General features: G+C 43.1%; 2 protein-coding genes across 2 annotated transcripts in view; one reads left to right on the top strand and one right to left on the bottom strand.

Moving 5' to 3' along the window:
* Nucleotides 1-4,784, bottom strand: part of LOC311009800 (uncharacterized protein C4orf54 homolog) — an 8,445-nt gene extending 3,661 nt beyond the window's left edge. Inside the window, exon 1 of the mRNA XM_084004208.1 lies at nucleotides 569-4,784. Within this exon, the coding sequence (XP_083860334.1) occupies nucleotides 593-4,723 (4,131 nt within the window). The 5' untranslated portion in view covers nucleotides 4,724-4,784 and the 3' untranslated portion in view covers nucleotides 569-592. The remainder of the gene's footprint in view (nucleotides 1-568) is intronic.
* A 6,101-nt stretch (nucleotides 4,785-10,885) lies between these two features.
* Nucleotides 10,886-15,176, top strand: LOC311009850 (leucine-rich repeat LGI family member 2-like). The gene is made up of 8 exons (XM_084004274.1): nucleotides 10,886-11,131; nucleotides 11,290-11,361; nucleotides 11,522-11,593; nucleotides 11,900-11,971; nucleotides 12,094-12,165; nucleotides 12,982-13,151; nucleotides 13,870-14,034; nucleotides 14,291-15,176. Exons 1-8 carry the CDS (start codon nucleotides 10,956-10,958, stop codon nucleotides 15,124-15,126), a joined length of 1,635 nt encoding a protein of 544 aa, XP_083860400.1. The 5' UTR covers nucleotides 10,886-10,955; the 3' UTR covers nucleotides 15,127-15,176.
* Nucleotides 15,177-16,644: the final 1,468 nt, after the last annotated feature.

The raw sequence follows: 16,644 nt of genomic DNA, 5'->3' as shown, positions 1-16,644 counted from the left end.
ATATTGGCCATTTTAGAGTATTGACTGCCACATTTACTTGGCATTGTTGGGGATCCTTGATTTGTAATTAAAACATTTGATAGAAGATTTGTCAGCTAAACATTTATTCTGACTTCAGCAACAAAAATAGGTTTCATGTCATTTAAAAATAGTAAGACGTTTTGCCTCTTTTGCCCCAATGTTTATCACGTCTGGCTCCACCCCTGCTGAACTCTATAATCTAACTGCTAATTTAGGGCATGGATGATTTATTAACAGGAATGGAAGGTGTCTAATTACATGTACAGGCTGAAACTGAGTCGCTTTTTGAGTGCACGGCCCTGTTAATACTATAGATCTCAGAAATGTCAATTTTTTATCAATTAAAAGAAGCTTCCTTGTGTTTTTGAGTAAATGTCTATTACATTTTATATTCAATTGTTCTGTTTCTACGAATAAATTATATATCGTTTTCCATACAAGTTATTTCATCTGGTTTCAATCGAATGTTAAATAAACGACACTTATATAAATGTACAGATGGAAGAAGAGCAGTATGAAGGGGACTTGTGAATATGTGCTAACTTACATGTATGATGGGATGTTTCCTTGGTCACCGATGCTCCACTACAAAGCTCATTGTTCTTCCATCGAAGGAGGGCGGTGCAATGATTCTTGGACCTTGTTGCGTCGTGATGCTGATAACTGGCTTCCTGTCAGAGCTGGCTGCGCCTCCTCTGGTGGTCACATGTCCCAAACTAACAGGAAGCTGCGGTGGCCCTTGTGGCGTCTCACCTGTTGCACTGTAATATGCACTCTCTGCGCCTGTTGTGTTCGTGTCCAGCTTAGGGCTTCTGGCGCTTTTGATCTTTCCTCCACCCGCGTCCTCAAAGAGACGCGGCGACTGCGACGGCACCGCCTGGGCTGACAGAGTGGGCGAGGGGATGAATCCTGGGTAAATCATGTAGGTGGGGGGGTACGCTCCCGGGCTCAGGGCCAGGGGGGACAACGAGAGAGGCACGGGGGTGACGGGCGCCACGGGAGAATGGGGCATGGGTACGTCTACATACTGGCCTGTCTCAGGATCAAAGAGTCTCTTTGTGGCGGCCTGTATGGGCGTGTCCACCAGGTAATAATGTCCCGTCGTGGGGTCCAGAAGCATCTTGCGCTGGGTTTGTGGGGCTGCCTCTCCAGTAGAAGGCGTAGGTGACACAGTCGGGACCGATGGGGAGAAACACAACATCTGCTGTGCTTGAGGCCCCGAGCAGTGGTAGACGCTCGAGGCTGGGTGCTCCATGATTAACGGAGACCTTTTCCTGTCCCCCGTTGTGATTTGATTTACGTTTGAACTCGCCTCCCTCGAAACTGGCTCTCGATTCAGCAGCCTGATTTCATTTGTGTAGCCCGGTATGGTCAAATAGTTCTCGGAGTCCGGGCAGGCCTGTGTGACAGTGGGATTAGTGGGAATGATTTTGACCTTTCCCTGCTCCACCTGGCCGCCTTTCGGGGGCTCTATTTTCACCGACAGTGGAGCCGCCGGTGTCTTGGAGCTTTGTGGGATAGTGTTACTGACCGAACTGATGCTGACGCGTGCCTCGTTGCCAAAATGAAGCACTCGTTTGTTGCTGAACGTCTTGCTCTGCTGTGAGTGTGTTTTAAACGCGTCGTCGTGATATGGGACATGGATGACATTTACTGACTGAGGGGTCTGGTCGGTGGTCTCAGGCTCCTCCGCTCCCTGCTCCTCACTGGCAATGAGCGACAACACGTGGCTGTCTGTGATCGGTTGTGGGGCCTGAGTTTTACGCTTCCATTCGTTTCGATCAAAAACATACAGCTGCTCCATCGATTTGACTGCGGCTTTGAGCTTCTCTAACGCGGCCTGTTTTGGTATTTTCGGCTCATTCTTCCTCGTCAGTTTAGTTTCTATATTTGGCTGGATTTCTGATTGGCTGGTGTGCGGCTGTTTTGAGATGACTGTGCAATGCGATGGTGCGTTTTCACTTTGAGGTGGTTCAGATGAGATGCCAGCCTCCGCTTGTGCGTCAGCTGTCTGTTGTTTAAGGTTTGTCTTCACAGAGTGACATTTAATCACAATGGGAGACGGCAATACGTGCTTAATCGGCGCCTTTGTGACCTCCAGCCTATCAGCTGTTGTGGTGGTACACTTACTCTCGATACTGTCCAGTGAAACAAAGCGATATGAACTTTTTACCAACTTACGGACATCCCTCACCTGATATATTGGCGTTTGAAACTTGCATTTGGTGTCTCTTATGTCTCTAACGGTGAAGTTTGGGGGTTTATCTGAAGCAGACGAAATGTGGCATTTGGCATCACTTTCTGCCCTGTGTGTGTTCACTGTGTCGAAACTTATTTTAGGGGTTAACAGGTTGGCGATATTCAGTGTACAGCCTTTATTTTCCTTCACACTCCTCAGGCATATTTTGATCCCAGGGTTTTTTACCCCCCTCTCGTGTTCTTCTCTGCCAATTTTGCCTGTTTGGAGCTCTTTTTCACATTTCTGCGGGCCAGTAGGTGCTCCCGTGACGGACGCAGAGCTCGGCAAGTCTTCTGCAAAATCCTTCTCTTTTGGACGGATCTGGTAACTTGGAACAAACAGTAGTTTTGTCAGCATGCTGTTGGTGTCTAATCCGTCTGCTGTGGTCTGTGTGTCAGTTAGAGTTTGGGCTTCGGCCTCCTTCACAGGTTCTGGCTCGTGTTCTTTCAGTGAATTAAATGCACTACTTTGACTGTGGATGAGTGTTGCTGCTTTTGGAGGCTCCTGTTGTGCCTTTTCCGAATCGTCCGGTGCTTCGTTGCTTTTCTGCTCCTCTGCAGGCTCACAGGAACTCGGCCTGCTGCCCTCCAGGCGTTGATCGTCAGCAGAACGAACAGTAAAACTTGAGCCTGAGTCTGACGTCTGTCTTTGGAAGTCTCTCCCTTGACCCCTGTCTTTCACCCCGTCGTGCTCTTTGAATTGAAGCCTCGGCGGGGAGAGTGCTGGGAACATGTCACGTATCTCACCCCTCTCCATCTTGCGCTCCTGTTCAAACTGCATCTTTTTGGAAATCACATTTTTCAACAGGCTTGATGCGAAAACTGCCCTTTTGTGTGTACCCCCCTTGCCATCTGGGCCCGATCTGGCCAACACAGTCCCAGAAACCTCGTGGGACCGTGCGTTCTTGGAGCTTTTTGGGCGCCTGGCGCCTTCTGGCGCCTCCACGTCACACCGGAAATTCAGCATGACTCCACGATGCTCTGGCTGAACAGGATCTTTCAGTTGGATATTTTTGCTGGAAGAGGATGATTGCTGAGAACTACTTCTCTTGTTCAACGCGTACACTTTGGTTTGCGGCCCTTTCGTGCCAGCCTTACTTTGCCTCTTACTGTCCACAGTCTTATTCATCTCCAAAGTTGCCCTGGAAGTCTTGTGCGCAATGACGCTGCGCTCTCGTCCCCTTGATATGTTTCCATAATTCCAGTCCACATACGCCGACCAGTTATTCAGCCCATATTCCGACATAGAGGACTCACTTGAGGTGCTTAGATTAATGGCGTCGAAGTATGGGCATGCCAAGCTTCGGAAAGACTTCGCGGTTAAATTACGCACCTCTTTGTCAGCGTCGTCCAGCTCGCTGATGGAGCTGGACGCCCCGCTGGAATACTCATTGATATCTTTCCTTCTTAGTTTGGATGCGAGGTGCTGACGGCCCGGGGCAGGGATGAAATACTGGGCTCTGTCGCGCAAGGGCCCCAGCCTGGCGCCAGAGCTCACGACAGAGAAGTGGCTCGCGTCGCCAAAGTGTTCCGTGTACCCATGGGTGCTGTTGTCAAAGACAGGTTCGTTCACCGCCCTGGAGGATGTTTTTATCGATACGTGGATTTCCCCAGAATTAGCGTCCACGCTGTGGGTTTTGTCCAGGCTTTCGTCCGAGCTGGGGCACTTGTCCGAGTCGCAAAGATCACTATCCTCCTGCTCGGTGCTGACAACTGCTCCCCCGAGATTAGACTGCACCTTCGCCTGGCTCCTGCCCTCCAAGATCAAAGTGCCCTCGCGCGTAACGTCGCTCTCAAAAGACGCGTAATCCACAAAGGAATAAACCAGGTTGTCGTCTTCGAAGTCCCAGCGGGTCCCGCGGCCCAGGTCGTAGTCCACGTCGTGGTCGAGCTCGGTCAGCTGGATCTCGTGCGTCGTGATGTAGTGGGACTCGTCCTCCACGGCGTCGGAGGAGCCGCAGCGGTCGGACAGCACCGCGCTGGCGCCGTCGTCCGACTCCGTCCTGCTGTTCAGATACATGTCCGTGTACCGGAGCTCGTCGCTCCCGCTGCACGCGTGCTCGCTGCAGTCGCTCGGGTCCAGCTCGGCCTGGCGCTGCCCCTCATTCTCCGAGTCCCGGTCGGCGTCGGGATGATGTTTGGTCAGAGTCTCCAGAGGAGGCTCGGACCCGAGGGTGTCCTCCAACGGCTCCCCGACGAAGTCTTCTGACGTGATCCGACCCTCCTCCTCGTCGCGCTCCCTCTCCCTTTGGACGACAGACAGCTGCTTTTCCCCGCCGGCGAAAGTGACTTTCACGGTTCTCGCGCCGTCCGGTTTCATGTCCAAGTCCACGTAGTTGGACTCGTCGCTCTTCGTCTCGGCGGCGGGGCCCTTCTTGCCGTCCGTGTGCTTGTCCCCTGGGAGCAGCGTCCTGTGGAGTAAGGCGTCATCTCGGTAAGTGAGAGTTTCCTCCGCTGCTTCCATTTAGTCCCGTCTTACCGTCAGGTGGTCCTCGTTTGCGATGTTACCCCGACACAGGACGGAAAACTCTGCAGGTCGGAGGGACGAGGGGGGGACGGAGAGCGAGGAGGGGGGAGGGAGTGAGTGAGCGAGGGGAAGAGAGAGAGAGAGGGGGGAGATGGGGGGAGTCCAAAAGAAAATCCCACGATGATTTCTCTCTGGTGTGGGGAGGCTGGGCCTTTACAGACGTTTACAATCAGACTTTTTGGAACTTTGTACACGAAGCACAAGTCCTCCAAAAAAAAGTTCCAAGTTTCAGCACCTTTCCCGGGAGAACAGCTCCCCTCCACGAGCTTCACCAAAGAGTTCAATCACCACACTTTCTGAGACACTGTTTGCATTTCTTTACATATTTACCTTCATGTACCTTCATATAAAGCACCTGTTGTGAACGTACGTTTAAGAAAAAAGTTTAAAAAAGAGCAACAATTAAAACTCTCTGGAAAACAAGCACTTCCGGGCAACATCTTCAGCCCTTTTTAAAAACAAAATCCCCAATATCTTGTTTGATATATAAAATTCCACATGAATTATTACTTTTGTGAACTTTAATAAAAGTGAATGCCATGAGGCTTGAGGAAAAAGGCCAAGTGTGTGCTTTAATTGAGCTTTTAGTCATTTCAAAAATGTTAGAAGTAAGAATCAACTTTATGTGGAAAGTATGTCTAAATTTAACACATTTCATTCCTGTTCTTAGTGTTCAGTATATTTACATGGTGCCAAGGGTTTATGTGCAGGAATATACACAGAGGTCACATTGTTACTGTCTATCCAGGTCATATTTGGATGTGCAAAGAACGTTGGAATACATATTGTATGGTTTAATGTACTGAGAATTATTGGCTCTAATAATATTTGTGGACTGGAGAAATGCCATCAGTGCTCTGCCCGCTCAGTGAAACAGCTGCCTTTTCCTTGATGGAGAAAAATATTCCCCACCAGCTGGTGCCAGTCAGCTAGAAGAATTTACTACAAGTTCATCCAGTCCTGTCTGGCTGTAGTTTGAGATTTATGTCTAATCTGTTGAGAAGTATTTCCCACTGCCGGGTCACGTGGGCCTCGTGGGCCAAAGGTAGATAAAGGACTGGGTGTTCATTAATAATTTGACTGTCGGGGACAATGCTGAATACTATTATCTTCCACAGTAATGATCTAGTTATTAGAGCTGTGTGTAAGTGTTGAAGACACAAGTGTTGTTTCTGGACGGGGCCCCAGATTGGTGGTATGCAGCGGGGAGGGGTTGGGCCAACAGTTGCTCCATGTGGAGGGCACACTGACAGCAATATCAAGGACGGAGGCCACAAGTATGAAGCCTTTGTCACCCTCAAATCCCACGTTTACCCTCAGTGTCACTACTGCGGTGCAGCCTCTTACAAATAATCTGCTTTTTTTTTCAGTACATTTATTCAAGTACTATACTTGAAACACTTTAGCACTGCTTGTGCTTAACTTGAGTATTTCCATCTCATGTTGTGTTATATGTATAGGGAAATATTATACTTTTTATACCTGCAGTTTCTCATATATTTAGATTTTACGTTAATGTGTGACATTCTGATAAAATCCAAGTTGTTAAGAACAAATCTGTGATTTCTAACCTTTTAGGCTTGTTGTACCTTAATAAAAAGCCACCGTCTTGTTGGGGTCCCCTTATAAAATTATCCATGATTTCACAAAAGAGAGCAAAGTTAAAGCACAAATATAAATTGTGTAGATTTGAAGTAGTTTGTTTATGATCTCTATTGATCATCTCAGCTTTATGTGCTGACTCTGGAGGCCCAGTGTTTTAAGTTGGGCCCCACTGGACTGAAATACTCAGCTGTATGTAATAAAACTAGCCACAAACAGTGAAATGCTGCTTACATATTGACTGGGAGCAGGTCGTTTTTTACACTTTAAATACATTTAGCTGATAATACTTTACTTCAGTTTGAGTTTAATCCAGGAGTTTATTATAATGGATTCATAATGGATTATTTATTTGCATTAGTGTATTGGTACTTTAATTTTGTAAGTGCTAAAGCAAATTAAACTAAATCATAACGCTGTGAATATCCATGAACATATTGTACATCCACCTCCTTTAATTATATTAAAAAAAATATGCTATACTTTCATAATAAACTTCTTGTGGAAGCATGTGAGCACGTGTGGTCTGGGCGTCCTCAAAGTCAGAGCTTTTTAAAGATTTTATTTCCTCTTTCTGTGCCAAAACATGAGCACACACACACACACACACACACACACACACACACACACACACACACACACACGCACACACACACACACACACACACACACACACACTCACACACACACACACACACACACACGCAGGTTGAACTGACCTCTGCAAAGCTGATAAATTTAGGCAGCTATTTAAAATGGGCACACCACTCACTCACGCAAGCATGTTGAGATCAGTTTCTTACATTAAAAAAGCAGGTGTTAAATCATGAGTGCCATTAATCAACGCCACCAGCACTGCGTGTGAAGACCTTTTCAACCCTGGCTCCCATCCTCACACACATCAGGCGTCGCTACAGAATACACAGTATGTAGCTGCTCGGGAGATCAAACCGTTGAGTGTGAAGGATAAGTTAAACACCGATTCTTCCAGCAGGCCCAAGTGTTGCTTTTACAGTGAGATGGTTGTCTATCCTCACGGAGCAGACGTGGGTCTGGGCTGCAAGTGTTTGATAAACTCTGATACGTGAGAAGATTTCTTCTCTCATAGAGTTGTGATAATGTTAATGTTTAAGCGAGTATTTAGATACGTTATTAAATGTCCTGCGTTTAAGATGTAATTGAGTGAAATGATTCTAATGTGTTCTTTAAGTATGTAAGTTTAAGTATGTAAGTTTATGTGTTTAATCTGCAGTAGCTGAGATACTTTATCATCTATGATACGGAGTCGGATAGAGCAGTCGAGTAATATATAACTATGCATTGTATTTCATAATTATGATGATCATGATATATACATAGAAGTGCAAGTGCCGTGAAATAGATGTACTTCAGTTTGAAGATTTCACTCAATGTCACTTAATATCGCTTCAATGAGGGTTTGGAACAAGCAAGCAAAAGTTAATATATATACAATATTGTCAGACTGTATGATAATTCATCTTAAAGCTATTGTCCAGACTGCATGTTAAAGGTTAAAGGTGTCATACATAATCTTTGCTTACAACAATGAGATTTCTTTTAAATACATTTGAAATATATTCCTCTGAGAATTGTATTGTGCACCCAGATTAGTTGAATGTATGCATGCCGCCGGTGTGATGCGTTTCCTGTAGGACTGTACCATCTAGCAGCGCCGGTGACTCTCTGATTCTGACTCCTGAGCCTTCTGCAGCTCCTGAGTGGGAACTGGAGATGTCTGAGAGCTTGAACACCTGCTGTGAAGAAGTCACCGGCAGCCAGACACCGCACTTCTCCAGGTTACGCCTCCCGGCCCTCAAGGGTTTCATGGTTCAAAGGGTAAAAGGTCATTTTTGGATTGGAAAGTGTCATATGGGAGTCTAGTTTACTGGATGTAAAGGATTAGAGCGTAACCCCAAACCACGGATAATGACAATTCACTTAAAGGACATCATTGGATGAATCTCGGTCACTTTCACAGAACTGTTGGTGAAGAATTCAGCAGATTTACCAATTTGTAACAATTTGAAGACGCAACACGTACATACTGCGTATTGGTCTTATTCTAACAGACTGAATGGCACAATAATAAAACAAATATTAGCAGAATCACCACATACTTAGTTCCTTAACTTTTGTTACACTGTATATTGTGAGTATATTTGTGTATTTTGTTATTAACTTATTGATGTATTTTATGCTTTTTCTATTTTTTACTTTAAAAAAAAGTGTATTTAATTATTTACTGAAACAAAACAGGACATGTGAGCCAAAGAACTTATTAAATTGGTTGACATGACAGGATTTACACTACAGTGTAAAACGTGCTTTGTGTATAGAATTAAATAATAATAATAATTAAAAAAAACAGAACAAAGGTTCAATCCTCCACTTCCTGTGTTTGTTTAACAACTTTATTTACAAGGAAAAGATGCCATCGACATAATAGTGGAAGCACTTACTAAATGTACATATATATATTATATATTTCCATCTGTGTAAAGATGTTTAGGTCTCGTTTCATTTAACACCAAACCGAGTTCATGAAGCTGACATCCAGACATCCAGAACGCGAGCAAAATGTCACAATATGGTGACGGCTGTCTAGAAAGAAATAGCAAAGAGCTGTTTGCTGTGGCGTCCTCTGGTTTCAGCGTGCACGTGTCCCGAGTGTTTCAGGGATACTCCAGCCTAAAAACAGCAATGCTAGATGCAGAGCTGTTATGAGCAATGCCAGCAATGGCAGACATGTACGGTTGCCCCCTTCTGGCAATGGGTATTTGGTTTCACTCGTACTCATAAACTACTGGTCCTCCAGCAAAGGTCAGCACCTTGTTAGGGCCTGCTGCGACAACTAACAACCCTATTGTGTGGAGAAAACTTCTTTCTATGAATAACGAGGCATTCAGAGCAAAGATGATGTTGTTTTTATTATTGCTTTAAGGCCATGGTTGTGGAATGCAAGAAGAGAAACTGAGTGTATGCCTTCATAAACACCATTCAATGTAAAACCTTTATCATTATTTTTTTGTTAACATTTTTGATACTTTTTTTCCATCCATCTAATCAATTAAAAATGTAATTGTTTAATAGTAGCTTTTGAGGATAGTGTAAGTGTTGTGGCTCATATGTGAGGGAACTTTTAGTTGATTAAAACGTTTGCTTCATTAAGTATGTTTTCATTCAAGTATTTGATTTATTATTTATTTTTTGCTCGGTTTTCTAATCGTTATTATCTACGATGTCCATTTCCTGATGGCGTTGGATCCGATTTGGAGGTCCAATAATTGATTTCACTTTTGGCGATTCGTGGAGATATGAGATGGGATGATTAAAAAGAAATTTACAACATGTAACTACAGTGTGGAATTTTGAAGTATAATTTGAACAAAAGGCAAAGATCCTGATGTGCAGTTACTTTCAGGAACATGAGGTTTAAAGCCACATGAGGACAGGACAGATGTTTGTCGTGTGAGCGAGGTGAAACTGAAAATGAGGTTATTTCATTCTATGAGGACATGAGGTATGCACTTTTTTGGTAAAATGACCCCAATTCATGTTGATTTTGGCTGGATGACTGTGAAAACCTTGTTGTTGGTAAAGGGAATCCTTTTTTTCATGTTTTTTATTTGCTACAAGACGTCTGTTTGAGACACACAGGTATAATATAATTAAATATAATTAAAAAGGAATACAATACATTCCAACAAAAGTAATCACTTAACTAACTAAAAAAAAATATATATATATATTTTAGAAATCTGTAAAGTATTCTCTTTTAGATTCGTTGCATGCTTATCATCAGCTACCCTCTAGTGGTTTGGTCATGTAACAGCACGCAAACAGCACCACCGTGTGTGTCTGCGTGTGTGTGTGTGTGTGTGTGTGTGTGTGTGTGTGTGTGTGTGTGTGTGTGTGTGTGTGTGTGTGTGTGTGCGTGTGTGCGTGTGTGTGTGTGTGTGTGTGTGTGTGTACCTGGTTACTAGAGCGCTTAACTTAGACAGGCATCAGTTATCAGGTATATACAATAGGTTTTAAAGGATATTTGACAAGTTTCGGGCACATTAGAGAGAACAATGACGACATAACGTATTATGTCCTTTAGTCTCCATGACGTATATTTTCTCCCGGGACTTTCTGTACTAATGAAGTCAAAAAGTAAAGTCTGCTTGTAAAATATGCTCTCCATGGTGCTGAAATGTCGCCTATATAACATTTGTGTCCTTTTTGGATCGTTTTGTTTTTTTGTGTCGCAGTGAGTCCCCCACCATGAATATATATGAAAATAATAAATACATATATAGGTACACCATATTTAAAAGTATCTCCTTGAAACTAATTAGACTACCGTTTGCTGACAACTGGCCGTTTCTGCCCCCCCTCCCCTATCCGAAAGCGAGGCATCCTTCCGGGACGCAGCTGCAGCCGTATCAGCCTGTGTCAGGGCTTTTTCACTAGTGCTGCATTTGTATGTCGCCCAGTAGAAAAAGCTGCAGCCAGCACAGACCACGGCCTCATTTATTACAATATACATCACTCAAGAAGCAGCATGACGTCTGCTCAGCGGTGGCTACTGACCGGTGTGGCGTTTCTGTGCATGTATGGAGCGGTGGAACCTAAAAGGGTTGTCAAATGTCCTTCAGGATGCTCCTGCACCAAGGAGACCATCATCTGCGTCGGGACTCTGCCGATCCCGCGGACTATACCGAATGAGATCAACTCCCTGTGAGTAACACGTCGCGTTTGTGGTTTTATCTCTTCAGTAAAGCAGATGTTGCGTTCAATGAGACCGTTTCCCTGCAGAGTTGGCTCTCGCTGTGTCCGGGACAGTGTTAAAAATGTCCCAAGCCAAGACTTTGTTTTCTGTGTTGTTCTCCCAACAGGAGCATGATAAATGGATCTATTTCTGAAATCACAGAGGGGATGTTTTCTCTTATGCCTTCTCTTCAGCTGTTGTAAGTGTTTCTGTGAAATTTAAGGGTTTAGTTGGACAGTCAAACACAACAATATGGCTTATCAATAATGCAATCTGTTTCGCGCTTATTTGGCTTTAGGAAAAGAAGCACACATGTTTGTTTTAACTTTCAGTTCAATAGTTGGTTTGTATCTTTACAGACTTCTAAATGCAAATTCTTTGACAACAATCAAAGATGGTGCGTTCTCTGGCCTCCCACATCTCGAATACTTGTGAGTATTATTTGATAAACTTCCTATTCTCTCCTAACATGTGAAATGACATGTTTTTTTTGCACAGTATTCATAGTCAACTTCAAATTCAATTATGTTGAAGGACTGTATTACATCCTGCTGTAACTTCAACTGCAGATCATTTCTCCTCCTCCAACCCACCAACCTCATCTCCATAATTTACTCCTTCATAATATTTTGACAACCATATTGACAACTGGTGACACGATATCTGCCGTTCTTGCCAAGCATTCCTTTTGTTCTCATGTTGCTCTGATAAACCTATATTCTGTGATTCATTGACAGATTCATTGAAGGGAACAAGATTGAAACAATCACCAAAAATGCTTTACGTGGTCTTCGAGATTTGACTCATCTGTAAGTCTGCTGTCATTCTCCCAACCACCCGGGCAGCTCCGCAGTGCCAACACCTTATTACTGAGACGCTGAAGGAATTACCACAATGAACGTGCTCTGGTCTCCTTGTGTTTCTGGTTTAGATCGCTTGCCAACAACAAGATGAGGTTTCTGCCAAGAGATCTGTTTTTTGACTTGGATTCGTTGCTGGAACTGTGAGTAAGCAGTTGTGGTGTTGTGTTTTTCTGTGCTGCGTTACTAAGTGAAGCTGACTCAGGCTGTGTTTGGCGTTTGGCAGCATTAAACCCCACAGATATGGATAGCACACATATGAGGTTTAGGGCATACCGTTTTCAGGGTGGCTTTTAGCTATTTGTATGATCTTTTTAAGTATATTTCAGGAAGTAGTTTCTACAGTGATGCAAATCGATGAAAGAAGCACCTTCTTTTTTCATAAACTGAAGCTAAAATGATTCATTTATGCATTAAACTATCACCCAGAATCAGTTAAGACATTCTAAAGTACAATTTGCTGAATCAGTGACATTTTTAAAATCACTTCTTAAAACATACTTTTACAGATTTACTTTTATGTCGCCTCTTTTCCACTTTTTAATTTATTTAAGTTTTAATTGTATTTTTTATTTATTTCCTTTTCTTTCTTTCTTTTTTTATTACATTTTATTGTCTTTATTATCTTACCAACTCTACCGTTTCTAATGTTTCATGTGTGGACCTGTATGTGCCGTGTTTTGCTTGTTTTTAAAGGCTATATAAAATAAAATAATAATAATTATTATTAGTATTATTATTATTATTATCGATTTAAACCAATCACCGTATATTGTTGTTCCTGAAAAAATAACATTTGGAAGATGCAAGGTTTTTATGCTGCAGCATTATTTTGACTGTCATGGTGTTGGTATATATGGCTGAATTTGACTTTGTTTTCTCACAGAAACCTACTTCACTCACAATATAAAACATTTTACTAACATATCCTAACATATTACTGATTTTGTCTCACTTAGGGATCTGCGAGGCAACTCATTCCAGTGCATCTGTGAGAACAAGTGGCTGATGATGTGGCTGAAAAACACAAACGCCACAGTGTCGGATGTCTTCTGTGCCGGCCCCAATGAGATGAAGGGCAAGCGGCTCAATGACCTTCCTATCCCGCCGGGCGAGTGCATCTCCACAGGTAAACTGACAAATCGCACGCAGCCACAGTGACAGCTGAAGATGTCACATTAAAGAAGGCAAGACATCAATAAAACTGTTAAATAATTCAACAGGGCACTACAATGCACTCAAAAATAAACATGGAGACGTGCTGACATTCACCGTAGCTGTGAGGCACTAAGCACACCGAGGCTTTGAGCTAAATGCTAACGTCAGCATGCTAACTAAAGTGCTAGTGTAAGATTTATTATGTTAACCATCTTAATTTAGCATGAGAACAGTTGACTCTAAACAGTAAGATTCTCAAGCAAAAGTCAGGGGATCACCAAATTCAGTAGGGTTTGTCTTCTGGACACTTCACATATCTGTACCACATTTCAAATTATTTAATAGTTGTCAAGATATTTAAGTAGTAGATAACACAAACTACTAGAAGAAGAAGAGCTTTTCCTAGTCACACGATCTTATTAGATATATAGATGTAAGTACAAGTATGTAATAAAATGTATTCAGCACTTTTCACAGATGCGTCGTCAAAGTGCTTAACAAGGCATAATGAAAATATGAGAAGACATTTTGGTAGGATTGATTATACAAGGGCACAAAGCACATTAAACATTCAATACGCAATGACGCGCACACAATAATTGCATATGGTGGAATATACATTCCATAGTTGAGGTGCTACGGCCTCGAAAGCTCAATCACCGCGGCTCTTTTCTGTCTGCATCTCACAGACTTTGTGCGTCATCAGTCCATTCCCATTCAGTCCATGTCAGCGGACATCTTCTCCTTCAAAGAGGACATCTACGTGGCGATGGCCGCGCCCAACTCCAACAGCTGTGTGGTGATGGAGTGGGATCACATCGAAATGAATTTCAGGAAATTTGACAATATAACAGGTTTGTGTGTGCATGTGTGTAAATGCATCGTTAATCACTTTTGCTGGTGCAATGATTAGATCATGTGTCCCAATTACCCAGATGAAAACAATGCATGCATAACATTCGTTTAACGTTATAAAAGACAAGACATTTGCAAAGTTTCCAACTTTATGGGCGACCCTGTGTATTTATGTGTGTATACACATTATATCTAGCATTCTAGGTCCGGTTAATATAATTTTCTGTGTTTTATTTCCACTTTTTATCCTCCCAGGGAAGTCTGTTGTGGGATGCAAGTCTGTTCTGATCGAAGACCACGTCTTGATCATCGTCACCCAGCTCTTCGGTGGCTCCCACATTTACAAGTTTGACAATCGTCAAAACAAGTTCACAAAGTTTCAAACCGTCGAGGTGTTCAACATCTCCAAACCCAACGACATCGAGGTCTTCCAAATGGACGGCGAGTGGTACTTTGTGATCGTGGACAGCTCCAAGGCGGGGCTGTCCACTCTGTACAAGTGGACGGACCAACCGGACCGCAACGAAACCGGTTTCTACTCCTACCAGTTTCTCCACGAGTGGTTTCGCGACACGGACGCCGAGTTTGTCGAGTCGGACGGGAAATCCTACCTCATCTTGAGCAGTCGCTCTCAGTCCCCCGTCATCTACCTGTGGAACAAGAGCACCCTGAAGTTCATGTTCCACGGTGAAATCCCGAGTGTGGACGACGTGGTGGCGGTCAAAGCTTTCCGGGTGGAGAACGAGTTGTATCTGGCCATGACCTGCTACATCGGCGACTCCAAAGTCCTGAAGTGGGCCAATAAGCAGTTCACCGAGGTGCAGACTCTGCCTTCTCGAGGGGCCATGATCCTCCAACCTTTCACCTTCACGGATAAGCACTACCTCGCTCTTGGCAGCGATTATTCTTTCACGCAGATCTACCTCTGGGATGCGGAGACCAAAACGTTTCACAAGTTCAAGGACATTTACGTGCAGTCGCCCCGCTCTTTTACGGCAGTGACCACTGACCGGAGGAATTTCATCTTCTCCTCCAGCTTCAAGGGCAAATCGATGGTTTTTGAGAATATAATCGTAGATTTGAGCTTATAATGACGTAAAGATGACTAATCACAGAATCAGTTAGTCTGCGTTTATGCAATTAGATATATCTTTAGGTATATTTCTCAGTTTGAAGCAAGTTTCTGAAACTCATATGCATTTCTAGCAATGATGGAGGTATAGGTACCAAGTAGTTAACTTGAAACTGAAATATAAGTCACCCTAACCCAGAAATATGAAAAATGTACTAGATATGAGCTTAAGAGGTAATTTTATCAAGCAAACAGGTTGTAAGAAGCTGATTTATCAAGGGTTATATACAATGTAAAGTCCATTATTGCTAAAATGAAAAAGAAAGCAAACCCAAGTGAGAGCGCTTATTAGATTATTCGCATCGGAAAATAACAGAAATTGTTTGATGTCACTCAAAAAAATGTCAAGTTGGGGGTGAGACACCGGGCCGCACTACTGTAGGCAAGAAAAAGCCTGAAGCTACGCTTAAATTCCCTAAACTATGTGAGTGAAGTGATTAGTTTGAGACAACCGGAGCATCAAGAAGATGTTATCTCATATCAACTGTCATGACTGATGATGATTTAAATGTGCATGAAGCAGAGGTATCCTTCAAAAATCTTTCTCCCATCAAAATGCAGCTGAATGTATTAGCTAGTAAATATTATGAGCTTAAGCCTAACTTCACAGCATTAATAACATGTATTAACAGAGTGCCTGATTAGTGTCAGAACTACATGTAATTAACTCCTGACACCTATGCAAATTGTATAATACTGAGCTTTGCTCTGATTTACAATCACTTTTGTTTTGCTATGTGACTTGAAATGACATTGACGTGGTCTTAAGACACAAACGTGTGCACTTTTCTTTACTGATCTTTTGATATTTTTCCTGTATTGTACAGATTTAACTACTGTTTGGCTTGGATTATATCACTTTTTCCACGCACACATAACAATGACGTCTGAATACACTCAAACATCTTAACGTAACAAGATCTAGAACAAGCAACGTCTTTTTGTTAGCCTTCTATCTATCCTCATGTCCTAGCAGTGACGTGTATTTCCACTCAACTAAAGAGCTACACCGACAACCTTCAGTCTTATGTAAGGATGACTTTGTGTGAATGTATTAAAGGACATTTAACCACACGTGTTCATCTGTGTTTTACTTTGTCCTCCATTCTGGGCGGATGGGCAGACTGTGAAATGTGCCCATAAAGCAAAGGCAGAGTGCCTCAGACAGTGTGCTTGAAATCGATAGTGCTGTCAGCATTAAGAGTTTGAGACAGCATTTTCTATCAACTGCATCATGGGACAGAGAACGAGAATAGACACAGAGTGTCGTCATCGTCTCTAAAAATCAATTTACTGAAATAACTGAATGTTACGGCCTGTCGTTCCCTCTTGTTCATACTGTGAGACAAGAGCATTTCTTTCAAGTTAAGTGTGAAAAGTCTACAGTCACACTCAAAGAAATGAGGCAAAGAAACATGAGACTCCTCTGGCCTTGCCCCAGACACTGATGTCACAAAATAAGGAGTCAAAGGTCAAA

This window comes from Eutrigla gurnardus (assembly GCF_963514095.1).
Source record: "Eutrigla gurnardus genome assembly, chromosome: 3".
NCBI lineage: Eukaryota > Metazoa > Chordata > Actinopteri > Perciformes > Triglidae > Eutrigla > Eutrigla gurnardus.
This window is presented reverse-complemented; position numbering and strand designations above follow the sequence as displayed.